This window comes from Myotis nattereri (assembly GCF_964212035.1).
Source record: "Myotis nattereri genome assembly, chromosome: X".
Taxonomy (NCBI): Eukaryota; Metazoa; Chordata; class Mammalia; order Chiroptera; family Vespertilionidae; genus Myotis; species Myotis nattereri.
In genome coordinates, this window is record NC_138078.1 from 91,507,949 (window position 1) to 91,525,254 (window position 17,306).

Below are 17,306 nucleotides of genomic sequence, written 5' to 3' on the forward strand. Positions count from 1 at the left end.
TAGTTCTTTGCTCTGCTTCTTACAGGCTCTGGGACCTTGGGCAATTATTTCACATCTCTGTCCTTATCTGTAAAATGCAGGCAGGTATAATGCCTACCCCCAAGGGTTGTGATGAATATGTTAACGAATGTGGAGAACTTAGTGCTGTGCCTGACATTTATAAGCCACTCAATAAGTGGTGGTGTGGATGAAAAGGGGCCACATGCTGACCTGACAAGCTCAGGAGAGGCCTGCATGGCAGTTTTGCAGACTCGGAGACCTAAAGTAACCACAAAGGATGGCCTGAAACTAAACCTTAACTGAAAGCAGTTATGGTGGGCAGTTCTGTCCTAAGCTGATCCCTTCACTGATAAGGTCAACCTTTACGGTAACTGAGCCTATCTGTCTTTTTGCATCTATGATAACATGTCCTTGGGATGTCTGGGTAACTTGTGACTTCCCTTTTTATGGAGCCCCTGGGGCACAGCCAGGTGTGCTGGGCCCAGGACAGATACCACAGATTTCTTCTTAATTGTTCCTGCACCCACCTAAGTATGTGTCCATCATTTTACTTTTTATCCTATCACAGAGGTTTCCCCGCTTCGCTTAATCCCACCTCCTTAAATCTGTCACCAATGAATTTCATGTATAAATACGGATGTAACCCTGCCATTCTCCGGAGCATCATCTCAATTCGTTGAGGTTCTGCTTCCCGGCATATGTTGACAGTTTGGCTCAAATAAACTCACAGTTTTGCAGACTTGGAGACCTAATGTAACCACAAAGGATGGTCTGAAATTAAACCTTAACTAAAAGCAGTTATGGTGGGCAGTTACGTCCTAAGCTGATATCTTCACTGATTACCTCCACTACCACTACTCTTGTTGGCATAGAGGGTTGAGTGTGTTCAAGTTTGTACAGTTTTGGCATACCTAACCAAAATGTTAGGAGAGGCAGCTGTCGCTGTTCCTGAAGGGACAGCAAAAGAGTTATTGCCAGACCTCACTGACAGTGGCTGGGAATTTAAAACTGAGTTGTTTTTGGAGGCATGATGAAAAATGATTCAGCAGACTATATTCTCAGCAGAAAAATTCTATTTCTACCAGTCCCATTATAAACTAAAACTGTAGGAGGAAAATGTAATTCTAAACTGGCCCTGTACCTCTAAGACTCAATTTCAGTCGGTCAGCCAGGACACGTTGTTCATAGACTTCCTCGGCAGCATCTGGGTGCAAAGATGTAAGGTCTCTATTCTTTGTCAAGGTTGTTGTCATTCTCAAACGGATGCTGTTCTTGAGCCTCTCTATGGGTGTAAGATTCATTTGATGGATAGATGTACTGGAAGGATGGGATTTCTCAGGAATTCGATGTTAGAGTAGGTGGAGTTATATGGGACTGTAGAGGTATTAGTTAAATAGAAATAAAAAAAACTGAAGTCGTCCTAATGGTTCTGGAGATGAGTGTATTTATTGAGGGTGGGATATTGGCTTTTTCTTTTTGTGTCCCTCGGTTTTCCTCTTTAGTACTCTGTTAAAAGTCAAAGAGACAGAAAACAGCCAGTCACTGCAAGCAAAGCTAAGCTCCAGGTTTCCTGCCTTCCCAGACCACTCCAGGCTAGGATGGTATTGGCCACTTTCTAAGGGAGTGTAGACTCCACCTCACCAGGCACCCACCCTCTGGCCTGGACTCAGACTTTCTCTCACTCTAGCTTTCTCCCTTATCCCCTTCCTTTAAGGAATACTAACCACAGGTTTCAAAGATGTCTTCATAAGCATCTTCCAGCATCATCTCCTCTACATACCAGGTAGGCATTCTCTTTTTTGGTCTGGGTTCTGAGGTTATAGAAAAGAAAAATGGATTTCAATTTTGTACAGAGATTTAGGGGTAATTTCAGATATCTAGAAAAACACTTCCTCTATTCTACCACCAGATTCCTTCTACTCAGCTCTCATCTTCACCCCTCATCTCAGATCAGTGCCTCTCTCCTCTTCAGTGTCCCTGGCCAAGTTCAGGCCCCTCCGTATAGATATAACAATCCAAGACTCTGGGGTAGCCTGAGGGCCAGATCCCTTGGAGAGCAGAGATGAGATTATAATATTGATACTTGACCATCACGGTGACTGAGGTCCCAGCAAACACTGAGAATGAGGGGCAATTAAGAACAATAGGCCTTGGATGTGAGGGCGATCTGGCTGCGACATCTGTCACCCCATTGATCGCCAGGGTTGATTCGGCTGATCTGGCTGGCTAGGCGGGTGTCCCCCTCCTCCCTCACCGATCCATGTGCATCCCTCCCGAAGCTGCGCGCTCGGTCGAAGAGGACGACCTTCCCCCCCGAGGAGAGGACCGGTCTTCGGTCAAGGGTATACGAGTAGCTGCGCTCCCCTGCTAGAACCTCCAAACAAGCTCTCAAGAACAATAGGCCTTCAAGTCCTCACAGCTATTTTTCTTTAATACCTTTATTATATTGGGAAAAATCATATAGCTTGTTATAAAAAGAAAATTTCCAATAAAACAAAAAAACAAAGAAAGGCGCCTAGGCCTTTTACTTCTCTCCTAGTATATCACACCTAGAGAAAACCACTGCTATTGTTTCAGTGATTTTTTCTCCAGATAGTCTATGCATGTGTAAACATCATGCTTCACATGCTATCCTCTGACTCGCCTTTTTCTCTAACAAAACATCAGGTTGTGGAAAACTTTCCATGGCAGTAAATATGTCAACAATAGCCCTTTTAATGTCTGTACAGTATTCCATTGGGTAGATGTACCCTACTTTATTTAGTTGTTTTGCATTGTTAGACATTTAGCCTGTTTATAACGTTTAGCTATTGTACCTAATACTCTAATTGGACAATCTCAAGCATCCTTTGTTGGGGTACTTGTGTAATTATCTTTGGATATAGATCAATAAATGAGATGATTGGTTCACAGTGTTTCCACATTTTTAAAGTTATCAATATATATATTGAAAGAGTGAGAACAAAAGGGAGAAGACAACCAAAGTACTCTCCATAAAGATTGTGCCAATTTGTACCTCCGCCACTGGAAATTGTAACTTTTAAGATAACCTATACCCATTCAGACAAAGATCTTGTGTTAGCCAGTGCTGAGCCATCATATTGGAGTACTAAGTGGTGGTACCCAAGGACTCTCCCTGTCCTTCATCCACTTCTCCTGACCACCAACCATAGTATGAGAAAAGAGTTTCAGACTCAAAATAGGAATGTTTTATAAATTGTGAGAAGAAGGTCTCTATATAGAGTGTCCCCCCACAATGTATACACACTTAACAGCTGATAGCTCAATTGATGTTTCTTTCTTTTCAGATTTAACCCATTGGAATTAATCATTATTCAAAGTGAATATACGTTTTTTGGGACACCTGTATCTTTTCTTCTCTGACTAACCACTGATCTAGCATTACCTTCAAAAACATCGTCGTCGTCATCATCACAGTCGTCGTCATCATCACAGTCGTCGTCATCATCGCAATCATCGTAATCATCTTCATCATTGGTGTAAGTTTCTGGGAAGTGAAAGTCAGCTCTATAGTTGTAGTGAAGCTCGGTAGTGTTTTGAGCTCCAGTTACCTTAGAACATTCACCTTCCTCCATGGGTTCATCTAAGGCAAATGTCACTGATACGTTCTTTTTAGGTGTTAATCTTAAGCCTTCTTTCTGTACAGCAAGAAGATGAAGGGGGAAAAGTCAGTTGGTGCCCAACAGTTTAGAGATTGGTCCCTGTGGCAATAACATTTAAAGAGTCATTTACCTTTAGGATTGGCTTTAGAGGCCTAGTTTCCATTGAATGTTTTCCTAGGAGCTCTTCTTTTTCTTCCGTCATTTCTACATTGGTAGGAAACCTGGGGAACATAGAAAGGACAAAGCAATAGTGAAAATAGACACACTTCAAGCTCCTTAATTAAATGCACCTGTTACCCCATTCCTGCATATGTATTTGAACAATGAAGCGGACAATAGAGCAAGACATTTTAGCCTTTTATTCCTCAAAACCTTGATCACCTCCTGTTTTCTTATTTTTCTTTTCCATATTCCTCTTCTCCCCACATTTCCTTATTATTGGGTCAGAGAACTGCAAGTAGAGAATGCGGGGTGGCTCCAGGACATTCATATAGAAAATATTGCCTAGAAGTTCCTTAAGGGGCTTGTGTTCCTTTTCTTCTCCACATGGCAAATTGGGGAATAAAAATCATGTTTTGGAGAAGCTCTAATGTTGATAGTTTGGCTTTACCTTTCTGCAACTCATCCTACTAATGTGATCACTCAAGTTGTGCCGGGGGCGGGTATATACCTAACAATGCTGGAAAGTGTATGGTCACTGACCTAGCCCCATTTGAGCCAACTGATCTTGAAAGACTTGCTCAGAACCGTACAGAATCCAAGCACCTCCCAGAACTCCCTGCTTATGTTGAATATTGATTCCTGCATCTGTTCTTTTTAAAAATTGTATTTTATTATTGATTTTAGAGAGGAAGGGAGAGCGAGAGAGAGAGAGAGAGAGAGAGAGAGAGAGAGAGAGAGAGAGAGAGAGAAACATCAAAGATAAGAGAAAATCATGGATTGGCTGCCTTCTGCATGCCCCACACTGGAGATCGAGCCCTCAACCCGGGCACGTGCCCTGACCGGGAATCGAACTGTGACCTCCCCGTTCATGAGTAGACTCTCAACCACTGAGCCATGCCAGCTGGGCCTTATCAACCTAATAGAGGCAGCTCAGTACCTGGATGATGCACACTCATCCTTGTTGCCTGTGGTGTCCTCCTTGGAGTTGGCGATACTTGAAGTGAGTGATTGTTGGTGAGAACACAGCTCTTCCTGTTTATTCTGAATGGCAGTTACCAGCCAGCGCAGCCCTTCAAGTAGGGGCTCATGATTACTTCTTTGGAGGTTTTGGATAGCTGAACAGGGTTCCTGTGACCAAAAGAGAAGACTCCAGCTCAGGAACCTGAGACCACTAGGGATCACAGTCCCTCCCACTCTCAGCTAAGGAGCAGAGGTACACATAAGCTCTGCAGTGCCTAGAGAGGCTTTAAGACTTCCTAGGAGACCTCAGTATCCACAGCTGAGAATGTAAATAAAAGCTACAAAAGCTAAGGTCATTCAATAAAGTGGTTGTGCTGTAATGTCTTAGATATGTGACTTTGGGCAAGGAACTCAGAGTTTTTGAGCCTCATCCATAAAATGAGGATATTGAAGCTTCCAGCTTTACAGAGCAATTTTGAAGTCGAATAAGAAAACATAGGTGAGAGTAGTTAAGAGTGGGATATTGTCATCATCGAGTCAGAAATCACCACTATAGGCATCACCTGGCAGGAAGAGGCTTTGCCTGAGGTCTAGCATATGGGGCTGATTATGGAGTGGTGCAAGGTATGCATCAGCTGGGCTTGAGAGGGCAAAAGAGGGGAGGGGTTGACACTTACCAGAAGGCAAACGAACTTGTTGTCATTCATTATCCTTTCCAGATATTTAATAATATCACAAGGTAAGAGGGCATTCTTTTTGTCTTGCTTGTTGGCCAATCTAGAGCAGAGCACAGGAGAGAGGGTAGGAAGAAGAGAGGAAGAGTAAAACATAAATAGAGGCAAAGGGCAAGAAAGAAGGGAAATAGGGGGAGAACCTGTTATGGTACAGTTGCTACATATTCAAGAACTAGCTTTAAAGACATGCACAATGAGATGAACCAGACATTTTCCTAGCCAATTCTCAATGACGGAAAGAATCACACATATAACTTGAATCCAAGATCATCCCCAGATCGAATTTCTCACTTCATCTCTACACTATGCCATAAAACTTTAATTAGAATTGCTAACTGGGATATGAACAGATTTGGAGTTTTTAAACAGCCTCTGCCAAACTCTGTTCATACTTGAGTTGGGGGTGCTAATGAGGAACAAAAAATGCAAAAAGGGAGTGGGGGTGATGATTGATTGGGCCGTCCGAAGTATCACCCTGGAATCAGTGCTAGTTACATGACTCTTGGGCAGTCTGTGAAGGGAGCAGGACATTGGCATCAATTATACAAAATAGGGGTGGTTTCAGGGGTAGAGACTGAAGCAGAAAAAGAGAAAGAAATTCAGGAAGACAATCTTCAGGAAGAGTCAAGGGATGGAGGTAGGAAATCCAGATATTACTCTCCATTTCCCTTTGATGCTTGCTTTCAAAATTACATTTGCACAATTAGGTAACATTTTCACCCATGGCAGCGTGTGGTAGAAAGTAGCTCTTCAAAACAGACCCCAGAGGACTGGGTTACCCCCTCCACACACACACTGAGCTGAAGGGAAGAGGAGATCTAGCTGGATGTGACAAAGGGACCACCCAGCTCTTCCTTTGTCTACTTGTCATCTGAAGGCACAAAATGGGAAGGGAAAATTGAGCACAAAGGCAGAGGCTTACAGTAGGATGGGTTTTCCTGCCACTCTTGCATCAGACAGAAGATTTGATAAAGTGGTCTTCACTTCTTGCATGCGTCCTAAGTCGCTGGAATCCAGGACAAAAACAATCCCGTGTGCTTGTGCATAGTAGTTGGGCCAGACTTCTCGCCCCTTCATATCTCCATTCAGGTCATAGATAGCAATTTCATATTCATCTAGCAGAACTGTAGTCAGTTTCGAGTTCATACAACGGTCTATCTTGGTAGGAAGTACTGTGCATAAGGGAAGAGAGGAGAAGCAACCACAAAGCAGAGGGATATAGTTAGATGAAAGAATTTGTTAAACAAATGTTGACTAGAGCCATAGCTGGTTTGGCTCAGTGGCTAGAGCGTCGACCTGAGGACTGAAGGGTCCCAGGTTCGATTCCGGTCAAGGGCATGCGCCTTGGTTGCCAGCACGTCCCCAGTGGGGGGTGTGCAGGAGGCAGCTGATCGATGTTTCTAACTCTCTATCCCTCTCCCTTCCTCTCTGTAAAAAATCAATAAAATATATGTTAAAAAATATGTTGACTAGAGCCTGCCCTGAGGAACGCTACTGAGGCATCTTGCCATCCTGTTCACTCATGGATTCATTTTCCTAAACCAGCACTTTGCCCAGGCAACCCTCTCCTGGCTCAGCAATCTTCAGTGAGTGGCCACTGCTCCCAGGAGAGAATACAGACTCCTCTGCCTCCTAACCTGCCAGCGCTATCTCTACCCTGTCTTGTGTCCACAGTGTCCCTGGCACACACCCAGTCTTTTCTTCCCTCTGCTCCTTGGCTCACTCTCCCCCCACTACACAGGAATGTCATGCTCTTTTGTGCCCTGGGCCTTCACAAGATGCTATTTTCGCAGCTTAGAACATTTCTTACATTGCTCTTTCCTTGGTTAATACCTATTTTTAAACATCTATTTGGATCTTGTTTCCTCTAGAAATTTTTTCCTAACTCACACCCCCACCCCCAAATCTGGGTAAGGTGCCTTTCTTCGGGGCTTATCACTATAATAGTACATATGACAGTGTTATAAATTCAACGGTTTGCTAATCTGGATTATACACTGCAATAGGACAGGGACCCTTTCAATTTTATTCACTGCTACATTCACAATGCCAAGGGCAGAGGTGCTCAATAAATATTTGTTGAATGAATGTGATGAATGAATGAATAAATGAATGAGCAGGAGGCTCTTCCCTCCTACCCTTTTTTCAAGGCTCAGGAAGGCTTCTTTAGGGAAGCTTATCTGACCACCCCAACTCCACTTTCTCTCCCTCATTGAGCACATGGTCTGTTAAGCTGGTCATTCACCTCCCTCTGTGCATGCCATGGCTTCCCAACTAAAATAATGAGGGAGGGGCTTTGCATTAGTTTACACTCAGTAGGTGTTCAATACATGTTTATGGTGCCTGTTATTGTGGGTAAGTATGAAGTACTTTTCATATGTCTTCTAAGAAACCATGCCAAATTTAGATACATTTGCCCTGTCAAGGCCATGGCCAGATCATACAGTCCCATAGGGCAGTGGTCGGCAAACTGCGGCTCACGAGCCACATGTGGCTCTTTGGCCCCTTGAGTGTGGCTCTCCCACAAAATACCACGTGTGGGCGCGCACGTACAGTGCAATTGAAACTTGGTGGCCCATGAGCAGAGGTCGGTTTCCGGCCTGGGAGAGTCTATTTTGAAGGCGTGGCGTTAGAAGAAGTGGGGGGGTGTTGGTCGGGCGATGGGAGACATGGCGCAGGCGTGCCGAGGGATAGGCAGCGCAAGGGAGGCGCGCGATTCATGCAGGAGTTGAGTGAGCCAGTCAGTCAGCAGTCTCATTGTGCAGTGGTTAGTGCTAGTCGCGTCCGCAGATCCCGCGCGGGTGACAAAAGTACCTACTCGAAGCATAAAGTTACCTGTATTTGTCCAACCAGCTGCAAATCCTGCAGGTATTTTTGTCATCCATTTAAGAATTGTAATTATTTTGTGTTGGTGGCTTTATTATTATTTTAGCAAAGGCCAGCTTAGGAGTACCCTAATTAAGTTAATAACAATGTACCTACCTATATAGTTTAGGTTTAAAAAATTTGGCTCTCAAAAGAAATTTCAACCGTTGTACTGTTGATATTTGGCTCTGTTGACTAATGAGTTTGCCGACCACTGCCATAGGGCATTCCATACCTATTCTGCCCCCATAGAAGTGCAGTTCAAAAGGACAATCTTTCTACAAATTCCAGTCTGTTGAACTGAAAGTTCTGACCTAGATTTCTGCCCACATAAGCAGCAAAATGATTTTATAGATTCTCTATACTCAGACTCGGGAGTTCTAAGACCAGAATCAGCAGCTTTCTATTTCTAATCTCAGATCTACTTGTGACATTTTCATTAGGATTGCCAGAATGAATCATTTAGCTGAGAAGTTAGTAAGATGCTTTCAGATCGTTGGTAATGTATGATTATATAGACATTTACATATATATATATATATGCATATATTATCATTATTAGATTTTAATGTGATCTTATAACTTCTGTTTTCATGTTAGTCAATGCTCTTTTTAATTATAGCTTTCAGATAACATAAAATTTTCAGTCACAACTTTGATGTGATATTTGCTATGTCTCGCATTACACTACTTAAAATAATAAGCGAATAAAGATAGTTTTGTTTCCAGCATGAAGGCAAGCTTTAAGTTATTTTTCCCTGTCTAATCAAAACATTTTCCTTAGTTATTTTTTCTTTTTACTTGAAACCTTACCAATTCCTTCAATAATGCAATCTATTGTTGGCAACCCTAGAAGCTGTGAGAAGTTGTTGTTCCCTGACACTTTACATTTCTCTTATCTCCTCTGTTAATTCATAAACTCCCTGAGGACAGGTAATGAGTCTAATTCATTCCTATATCCCATAAAACACAACAGTCCGGGTACTGTTGGCTTCTGAGTTACTTGGCGATGATAAAGGCCTACCCTACACCAATTGAAGCAGAATCTCTATGCTGGGACCCAAGTATTTGCATGTTTAACAAACTGCTATATTTAACAAAATCTGTAGGTGATACTTCCGCACTTTAAAGTTTGAGACCCACTACCCTAAAGAGCAAAGACATCCATGCCTGTTGTGTCTCAGCATCATCTGGTGCTCCTTGTTAGATTTTGATTCCATGCCCCGCCCCCTAGTCCAAAGTGTCTGAGCCTACAGGTCCCACTAAGTAAGTGTAAAAGCATCCCACATTATTCTCATTTTTGGCTTTTAGTGCTCACTATGCTAAGGATCACCTATGGAGCTTTTAAAAACTATGACACTAGGTCTCCTCCTCTGAAGGTTTGATGCCATAGATCTGGGGTGGGGCTCAAGCATCATGTTCATTTTTAAAAGCTTCCCAGGTTATTGAAATGTATAGCCAGATCTGAGAGGCACTGCCCTAAATTCCCTCATTTAGGGCACCTACTTATGCTCATCCTTGGGTTTTTCACCCCATGTGACCTTTCCAGACAAAACAGTTATAGTATATGCTGTCATTAAGAATAATGGCTTCAGATCACAGATAGTTTATAGCTTCAAAGTTACTACTTATAGTAACACAAGTTACTACTTATAGATTGGTATTTCCTTCCTAGGCTGTTATCTGCAATCATAAACATTTGCAGGAACAGGAAAGGTGAGCTGTTGCATATTGTGTACAGAGCAGCCTAATAGATTGACTGTAGTAGTCCTGTATGGACTGAGACATTCCTTAGAATGTGACAGCAGTGGAGCTTTGCTTCTTGGCCATTAGAAACTTCCCTGTGAATGAATTCACAACTCCAGGCTCTATCCTCTAGAAGTCAGAATGGAAAGCAGATACTATTCTCAAAGACAAAATAGCATATGGCTAATTATGGAAGAGTGCTTCCCAAAGCTGGCTGCCCATCAAAAACACCTGGAGAGTTCTTAAAATAGAGATTCCAGGGCCCCACTCAGGTAGATAATGGAGAGGATGAAATGCTAGGTAGTAGGACAGCATTATAGAAGGCATAGGTATGTGAAATAGATCAGTATGATGGCAGAGGAATGGCAAGTCATTTGTTTTGGCTCTATCAGGTCACATGCAGAGAGCATGAGAAATGAAGCTGGGAGAGAAGTCAGAAAGCAAATCATAGAGGACCCTGTGTGCCTCTAGGAACTTAAATTTTATTTTGAATACAATGGGGAGGTATTAAATGCTTTTGAGCCGAAGAAAGTGCCATGATCAGATTTTTGTATTCAGTCCTTCAGGCAACTGTGTTGACTGAATGCTGGGGAGACAACTAGAGATGGAAAGATCAGCCAGCAGCCTGTTGCTGTAGTTCAAGAAAATTGCTGCAGGATTCCAGTACACCAGTGGCAGAGGAGTCAGGTTAGCCCTTTCCTGTACTTTGCTGAAGGCTTCTAAATGATATAAAATTAAGCCACATCATCATACCCCTACTTTTATTTAATAAACATCAATAGAGAGAATCTTATGCCAGCCTGTGTGCTGGGCTCTTTGACTAGCATTTAGTTGTGTCTTCACAACTAGAATAGTAGCTCCCTTCAATTCTGTGTAACTGCTTCTTGAAATGTCAAGGTATTAAACTGGAGGTCTGGTATTAAACTTGCATATCTCTGAATTGACAACATTTCACAAGTTCCAACCCTCTATATTAACTGTCACAAAGTATTTAATGTCATTAAACTTCTTAAGACCAAAATCCACTTTAATTGAGCTCTGAAATGAGACACTTTTTCAAACATGCTATCCTTCATAATTGACTGCAGTGTTTTACATAGTTTGAATCCATTCATACTGACACTATGTGAGGATGTTGAATTAGGATATCTTGTAAAGGGAGACGGTGACAGACATTACATAAACAAGCTGATAATGCCCCAGGAAAGGATTGTGTATGTGTGTTGGAGAGTGCTTATCTTCAAAAGAGGCAACCTGAGGGCTGTGAAGTAAAGCTAGGAAGGAATAATTATTTCATTGGTCACTGGGGCCCTTGAGAGACCTAAACCAATGTCTAATGCTCTTAGTTCCTTACGTCTGCGGAAGGCCTCCGTAAGTAGACTTTTGCCTGCATTCTCCAGACCGATGATGATGATGGTCACATTCCTATTAATGGAAAAGAAAAATGAGCCAAAGCCTTAAAAACAGTTAGTTCTTAAGCTAAACAAAGAAGTCTATTCTTCTTTGGTGTTTGGGGATCTTCCTACAGTAGTCCCAATATATGTATCATAAAAGGCACAGCCAAGGTGGTAGAAGGTTATATAGGAATCCCTTCCCAAGGTCTCCAAGGATGTGTTTCTTCCCGAGTCACCTGCCTTGCAGAATTAGCCATTCTCTTCAAACCTTGTCCTCAATCTTGCATGCAGACAGACTAATCACTTCCCCTAACAATATATATCATGATTTGTCCCATGTGGGACTGTGGGCAGATACATTGGAGGAAATGGTGGAGTAGGTCTGGGGAAATAATTACAATATTACCTTCGTGTTTCATTCCTATTTTCTTGAGGCCCGCAGGATGTCATTATCTTGAACATGATTCAGCTTCGTTCTGTAATATTAAGGGAAACAAGTAAATAAGAAATCAGCCCCGCCATTAACATTGAACTTGTCAGTTTATGACGACATAGGTGCTGATAAACAGAAAGCCTTGTACTGACACAAGTCCATTACTTCATTTTAGCCACCCTTATCTATAAATGTCATAGAGCGAGGGATGGGTAATCCTCAATTCTACTGGCATATTCCTGCAAAATGGGATGGTTTCTTGTTAAAGCAACCTACACAGGCACGATGGCATCAGCTGTGGCCTTCCCTTCAGCCGTAGATCATCCCTGTTGGGAATATCTTCATTCAACCTTAGGTGGGGTGAGGTTAAGCTTCGGAGAAGAACCAGCTGAGATTTCAAGGACCTATTTATTGGGAAACCTGTTCTAAGTGACAACTATCTACTATTCTTGGTTCTCTTATTGCCTCTGCTTAAAAGATGTTGGTGAGCCATTGTCATAGATTTCATAAAATTCCTAGAGCTGTAAGGGACCTTAGAGATCATCTAGTCTAATAGATTGCAAACATCAGTCCAGGTGCCCCACTCTCAAAGATTCCCAGGGAGTTGCATAATCTCTCCAGTAGTTTTCAAAGTGCAACAATATTCGGAAGTGAATACCTAAGTAAAAAGGATAATTTAGACAACCACCTCAAGGTCCATCCATGTTGTAGCATATATTAGTATTTTGTTCCTTTTTATGGCTGAATAATATCCCATTGTATGGATATACCACTTTTTGTTTATTCATTAGTTTATGGTCATTTGGCTCTTGTCAATAATGCTGCTATAGACATTTTTGTACAACTTTGTGGACATATGTTTTCAGTTTTCATGGGTACATATACTTAGAAGTGTCGTCACTGGGTCATATAACTCTACATTTAAACTTTTGAGCAAGTGCCAGACTGTTTTCCCAAGTGGCTGTAACATTTCACATTCCCACTAGCAGAGCAGGGAGGAAGCCAGCTGCCTGAGCATTGGCTCCACCTACTTGTGCATATTCATTTACACAGTGGCATTCTCTACCTGTACATTTAGGTGGCCATATCCACTGGGATTATAGATGCCATTTGTCCTTGATACATAGTAGGCCCTGTCCTAGGCACTTTCCACAGTCATATTCTCCACTTGAGAGGCTGATACAGTGCCCCAGTGTGCCTATCTGGTAATGGCAAATTGAGATTAGAACTGTCAACATAAGAAACATGAAAATCTACAGGGAATTTTTGTGAGTTTATTTGAACCAAACCATTGACAATTTTCAGGAAACACAATCTCAAGGGATTGAGAAAATGCTCCAGAGAATGGCAGTTTTGCACCTTATTCACACACACACACACACACACACACACACACACACACACACACATCAACAAAACAAAACAAAACACACAAAAAACAAGTTATAGGGATTTAACAGTCGAGTAGAAGATTCCAAGAATCAAACCAACAATTTGTCATATGAGGAAGCAAAAAACACCCAATCAGAAGAGCAAAAAGAATCAAAAAATATGAAGATAGTGTAAGGAGCCTCTGGGACAACTTCAAACATACCATCATTCCAATTATGGGCGTGCCAGAGGGGACAAGAGAAAGCAAGATATTGAAAACCTATTTGAAGAAATAATGATAGAAAACTTCCCCTACTTGGTGAAAGAAATAGACTTACAAGTTCAGGAAGCGCAGAGAGTCCCAAACAAGAAGTACCCAAAGAGGCCCACACCAAGACACATCATAATTAAAACGCCAAGGGTTAAAGACAAAGAAAGAATCTTAAAACAGCAAGAGAAAAGAAGTTAGTTACCTATAAGGGAGCACCCATATGACTGTCAGATTTCTCAACAGAAACTTTGCTGGCCAGAAGAGAGTGGCAAGAAATATTCAAAGTGATTAATAGTAAGGACCTACAACCAAGATTACTGTACCCAGCAAAGCTCTCATTTAGAATTGAGGGTCAGATAAAGAGCTTCACAGATAAGAAAAAGGTCAAGGAGTTCATCACCACCAAACCAGTATTACATGACATGTTGAAGGGTATTATTGAAGAAGAAGGAGGAGGAGGAGGAGGAGGAGGAGGAGGAGAAGGAGGAGGAGGAGGAGGAGGAGAAGAAGAAGAAGAAGAAAGAAGGAGAATGAGGAGGAGGAGAGGAAGAAGAAACAAAAAATATGAATGATAAAATGGCAATAAATACATATCTATCCACAATTGAATCTAAAAAATCAAAATAAATGAACAAGAAATCTAATAACCAAGTAAACTGGTGAATAAAACAGAATCAGAAGTTTGGAAGCATGGAACAGACTGATGAATCTCAGAGGGAAAGGGGGAGGGAGAATGGGAAGAGATTAACCAAAGATCTTACCTATGGACACAGATAGTAGGGTGGTGAAGGCCTGGGATGGGGCAGGAGCAGGGTGGAGGAGGACAATAGGGGGGGAAAACCGGGACATTTGTAATACTCTCAAAAAAAGATTAAAAAAAAACCCTTATCCTAAGGGAGGATTAATGGGATAACCAAGGAAGAAAATGTTTAGACTAGGGATTATTGATCCTTTCATTTCCAGTGTCTCTCCTGGGTACTCTGGGATGAAATCACCTAAATTCAATCTACAGTTTTAGATTTCTTATCTGTAGAATGTAATAATGATAATATTTTGCTTACCTTGAGGTGGTTACTTACTGATCAGATTACTGGTTTTTTATGGATGGAAGACATAAGATGTGTAGAGTAATAGAAGATATGTTGAGATTTCTAGCCTTTGTGCCAGATTAACACAGCTCAGTTGCCCACTTATGAGAATATAGCAGTGACCTAACAATGGCTGTCAATGTTCTGACATATCTATGGCAACCACTGCCTGGTTCATAGCAAACAAACTCACATCTCCCTACCTTGTACGATGTACAGCTGATTACTAAATGAATTTTTAGTCATCATATTTTTTTTTTTTTAGTTTACAAAGTATTGACACAGAATTTACAATGTGCCAGCACTCATTTAGGCACTTTATACATATTAACGCATTTAATTTGGTCATTATTACAAAATGACCAAAAAGTGGGGGCTATCATTCCTACTTTTACAAGATGAGGTTCACAGCAAACATTTTTTTTAGTGAGTAGAAAGAGTACAAAAGTAACAATTAACAGTATAGTAGAGTAAATTTTAAAAAGAGAGATAGGATGAGGTTCAAGGTTACCTGGCTAGTAAGTGGTAAGTCAGAATTGAAACCCGGTGGTCTGGCTTCAGTGTTCATATATATTAGGTTAAGGGTCTTACAGGCTATGTGAGTGAGAAGACCTCGGGTATCAGAGAAACTGCCCTGCTCTTGGCCTTTCTGTCTCTTCTAGCCAAACTATACCGCACTTATTTTTTTCAGTGAACTTTTTAAAAAGTAAGTTGACATACAATATTATATTAGTTTCAGGTGTTCAACATTGTGATTTGACATTTATATATTTATGATGTGATCACCACAATAAGACTAGTAACCACCTATCCCTGTAAAAAGTTATTTAGTGAACTTTTAAAAAATAAACTTTATTTTAGAATGGTTTTAGATATATAGAAAAATTACAAAGACACTACAGAGAGTTCCCATATTCCCTGAACCCAGTTTTCCCTATTATTTTGTTGTTGTTAATCCTTACTCGATAATTTTCCATTAATTTTTAGAAAGAATGGAAGGGAGAGCGGGAGAGAGGGAAGGTGGGAGAGAGGGAGGAAGGAGAGAGAGAGAGAGAGAGAGAGAGAGAGAGAGAGAGAGAGAGAGAGAGGTGAGAGAGATTCAGTGATTGGTTGCCTACTGCATGTGCCGCTATCAGGGCAGGGATTGATTGAACCTGCAACCAGGGTATGTGTCTAGGCCCCACCCCCTATTCTTAATACCTTACACTAGGATGGCACATTCATTACAATGAATGAATTGATGTTGATATGTGATTATTTACTAAAGTTCATGCTTTATTCACATTTTCTTAGTTTTTACTTAATGTCCTTTTTCTTTCCAAAGATCCCATTTAGGATACCACAGTATGTTTACTTGTCAAGTGTCCTTAGCTTACTCTTGGTTGTGACAGTTGTGCAGACTTTGATTTTGATGACTTAGGAGCACTGGTCAGGTGTTTTGTAGAATGTCCTCACTTGGTGTTTGTCTGGTATTATTCTCAATATTACACTGGATTTATGTGTTTTGGGGAGGAAAACCACAGAGGTAAGGCCCTTCTCATCACATCATATCATGAGCACATGCTATCAATATGACTTATTGCTGATGATATTGACCTTGATCACCTGACTGAGGTGGTATTTGTCAGGTCTTTCCACAGTAGATTTACTTTATCCTCCTTTTCATGCTGTATACTTTAGAAGAAAGTTACTATGTGCAGCTTATACTTAAAATGGGGAGTTATGCTCTATCTCCTTGATGGTGGAATATCTCCATAAATTATTTGGGATTCTTCTATGGGAAGTTTATCTAGTCTCATCCATTTGTTTATTAAATCATTTATTAATACAGTATGGGTTAATAGGTATTCACTTTACAGACTGAGTTATAATCCAATACTACTTTATTTACTTGCTCAATTTGTTCCAGCTTTTGTATTGGGAGTTCTTTCAATGGACTTCTGTATCCCTTTGACATATATCCAGTGTTGTGAATTTTTTTGGAGAACTTCCTCTCTTGCTGGCACTGTGAGAGGCTTCAGGCTCATCTGTATTCCGTAGTCTTAGAATCAGCCATTTCTTTCTTTCTTTCTTTTTTTTTTTTATTAAGTTATTACATATGTGTCCTTATCCCCACATTACCCCCTATACCCCCCCACTCATGCTTCCCCCCTGCTGTGTCCATTGGTTAGGCATATATGCTTGCATATAAGTCTTTTGGTTGATCTCTTCCCCTTACCCCCACCCTCCCCTACCTTCCCTCTGAGATTTGATGGTCTGATCGATGCTTCTCTGTCTCTGGATCTTTTTTTTGTTCATCAGTTTATGTTGTTTATTATATTCCATAAATGAGTGAGATCATGTGGTATTTATCTTTCTCTGACTGGCTTATTTCACTTAGCATAATGCTCTCCAGGTACATCTATGCTGTTGCAAATGGCAAGAATTCCTTCTTTTTTTACCACAGTGTAGTATTCCATTGTGTAGATGTACCACAGTTTTCTTTTTTTTTATTGCTTAAAGTATTACAAAGGGTATTACATATGTGTCCTTTTTGTTACCCTGCCCTTGACAGTCCCCTAGCCTCCCCTATCCCCCAGTGTCTTATGTCCATTGGTTATGCTTATATGCATGCATACAAGTCCTTTGGTTGATCTCTTACCCCCCTACCTCCTGCCCC

General features: G+C 41.2%; 2 protein-coding genes across 2 annotated transcripts in view; both read right to left on the reverse strand.

Annotated features, from left to right (window-relative positions):
* Positions 1-1,425: 1,425 nt before the first annotated feature.
* The window catches only part of TRMT2B (tRNA methyltransferase 2 homolog B), a gene marked incomplete at its 3' end in the record, with an annotated part of 140,493 nt that continues 124,612 nt past the window's right edge, over positions 1,426-17,306 (reverse strand). The window contains exons 12-20 of the transcript XR_013995443.1: positions 11,891-11,960; positions 11,445-11,515; positions 6,402-6,651; positions 5,423-5,522; positions 4,723-4,913; positions 3,754-3,844; positions 3,407-3,659; positions 1,725-1,811; positions 1,426-1,506 (exon numbers count right to left, since the gene is read on the reverse strand). The remainder of the gene's footprint in view (positions 1,507-1,724; positions 1,812-3,406; positions 3,660-3,753; positions 3,845-4,722; positions 4,914-5,422; positions 5,523-6,401; positions 6,652-11,444; positions 11,516-11,890; positions 11,961-17,306) is intronic.
* LOC308511756 (ADP-ribosylation factor-like protein 13A) lies at positions 3,709-11,741 on the reverse strand (the record flags this gene model as incomplete). The annotated part of the gene is made up of 6 exons (XM_081081660.1): positions 3,709-3,844; positions 4,723-4,913; positions 5,423-5,522; positions 6,402-6,651; positions 11,445-11,515; positions 11,725-11,741. 6 exons carry the CDS (start codon positions 11,739-11,741, stop codon positions 3,709-3,711), a joined length of 765 nt encoding a protein of 254 aa, XP_080937786.1.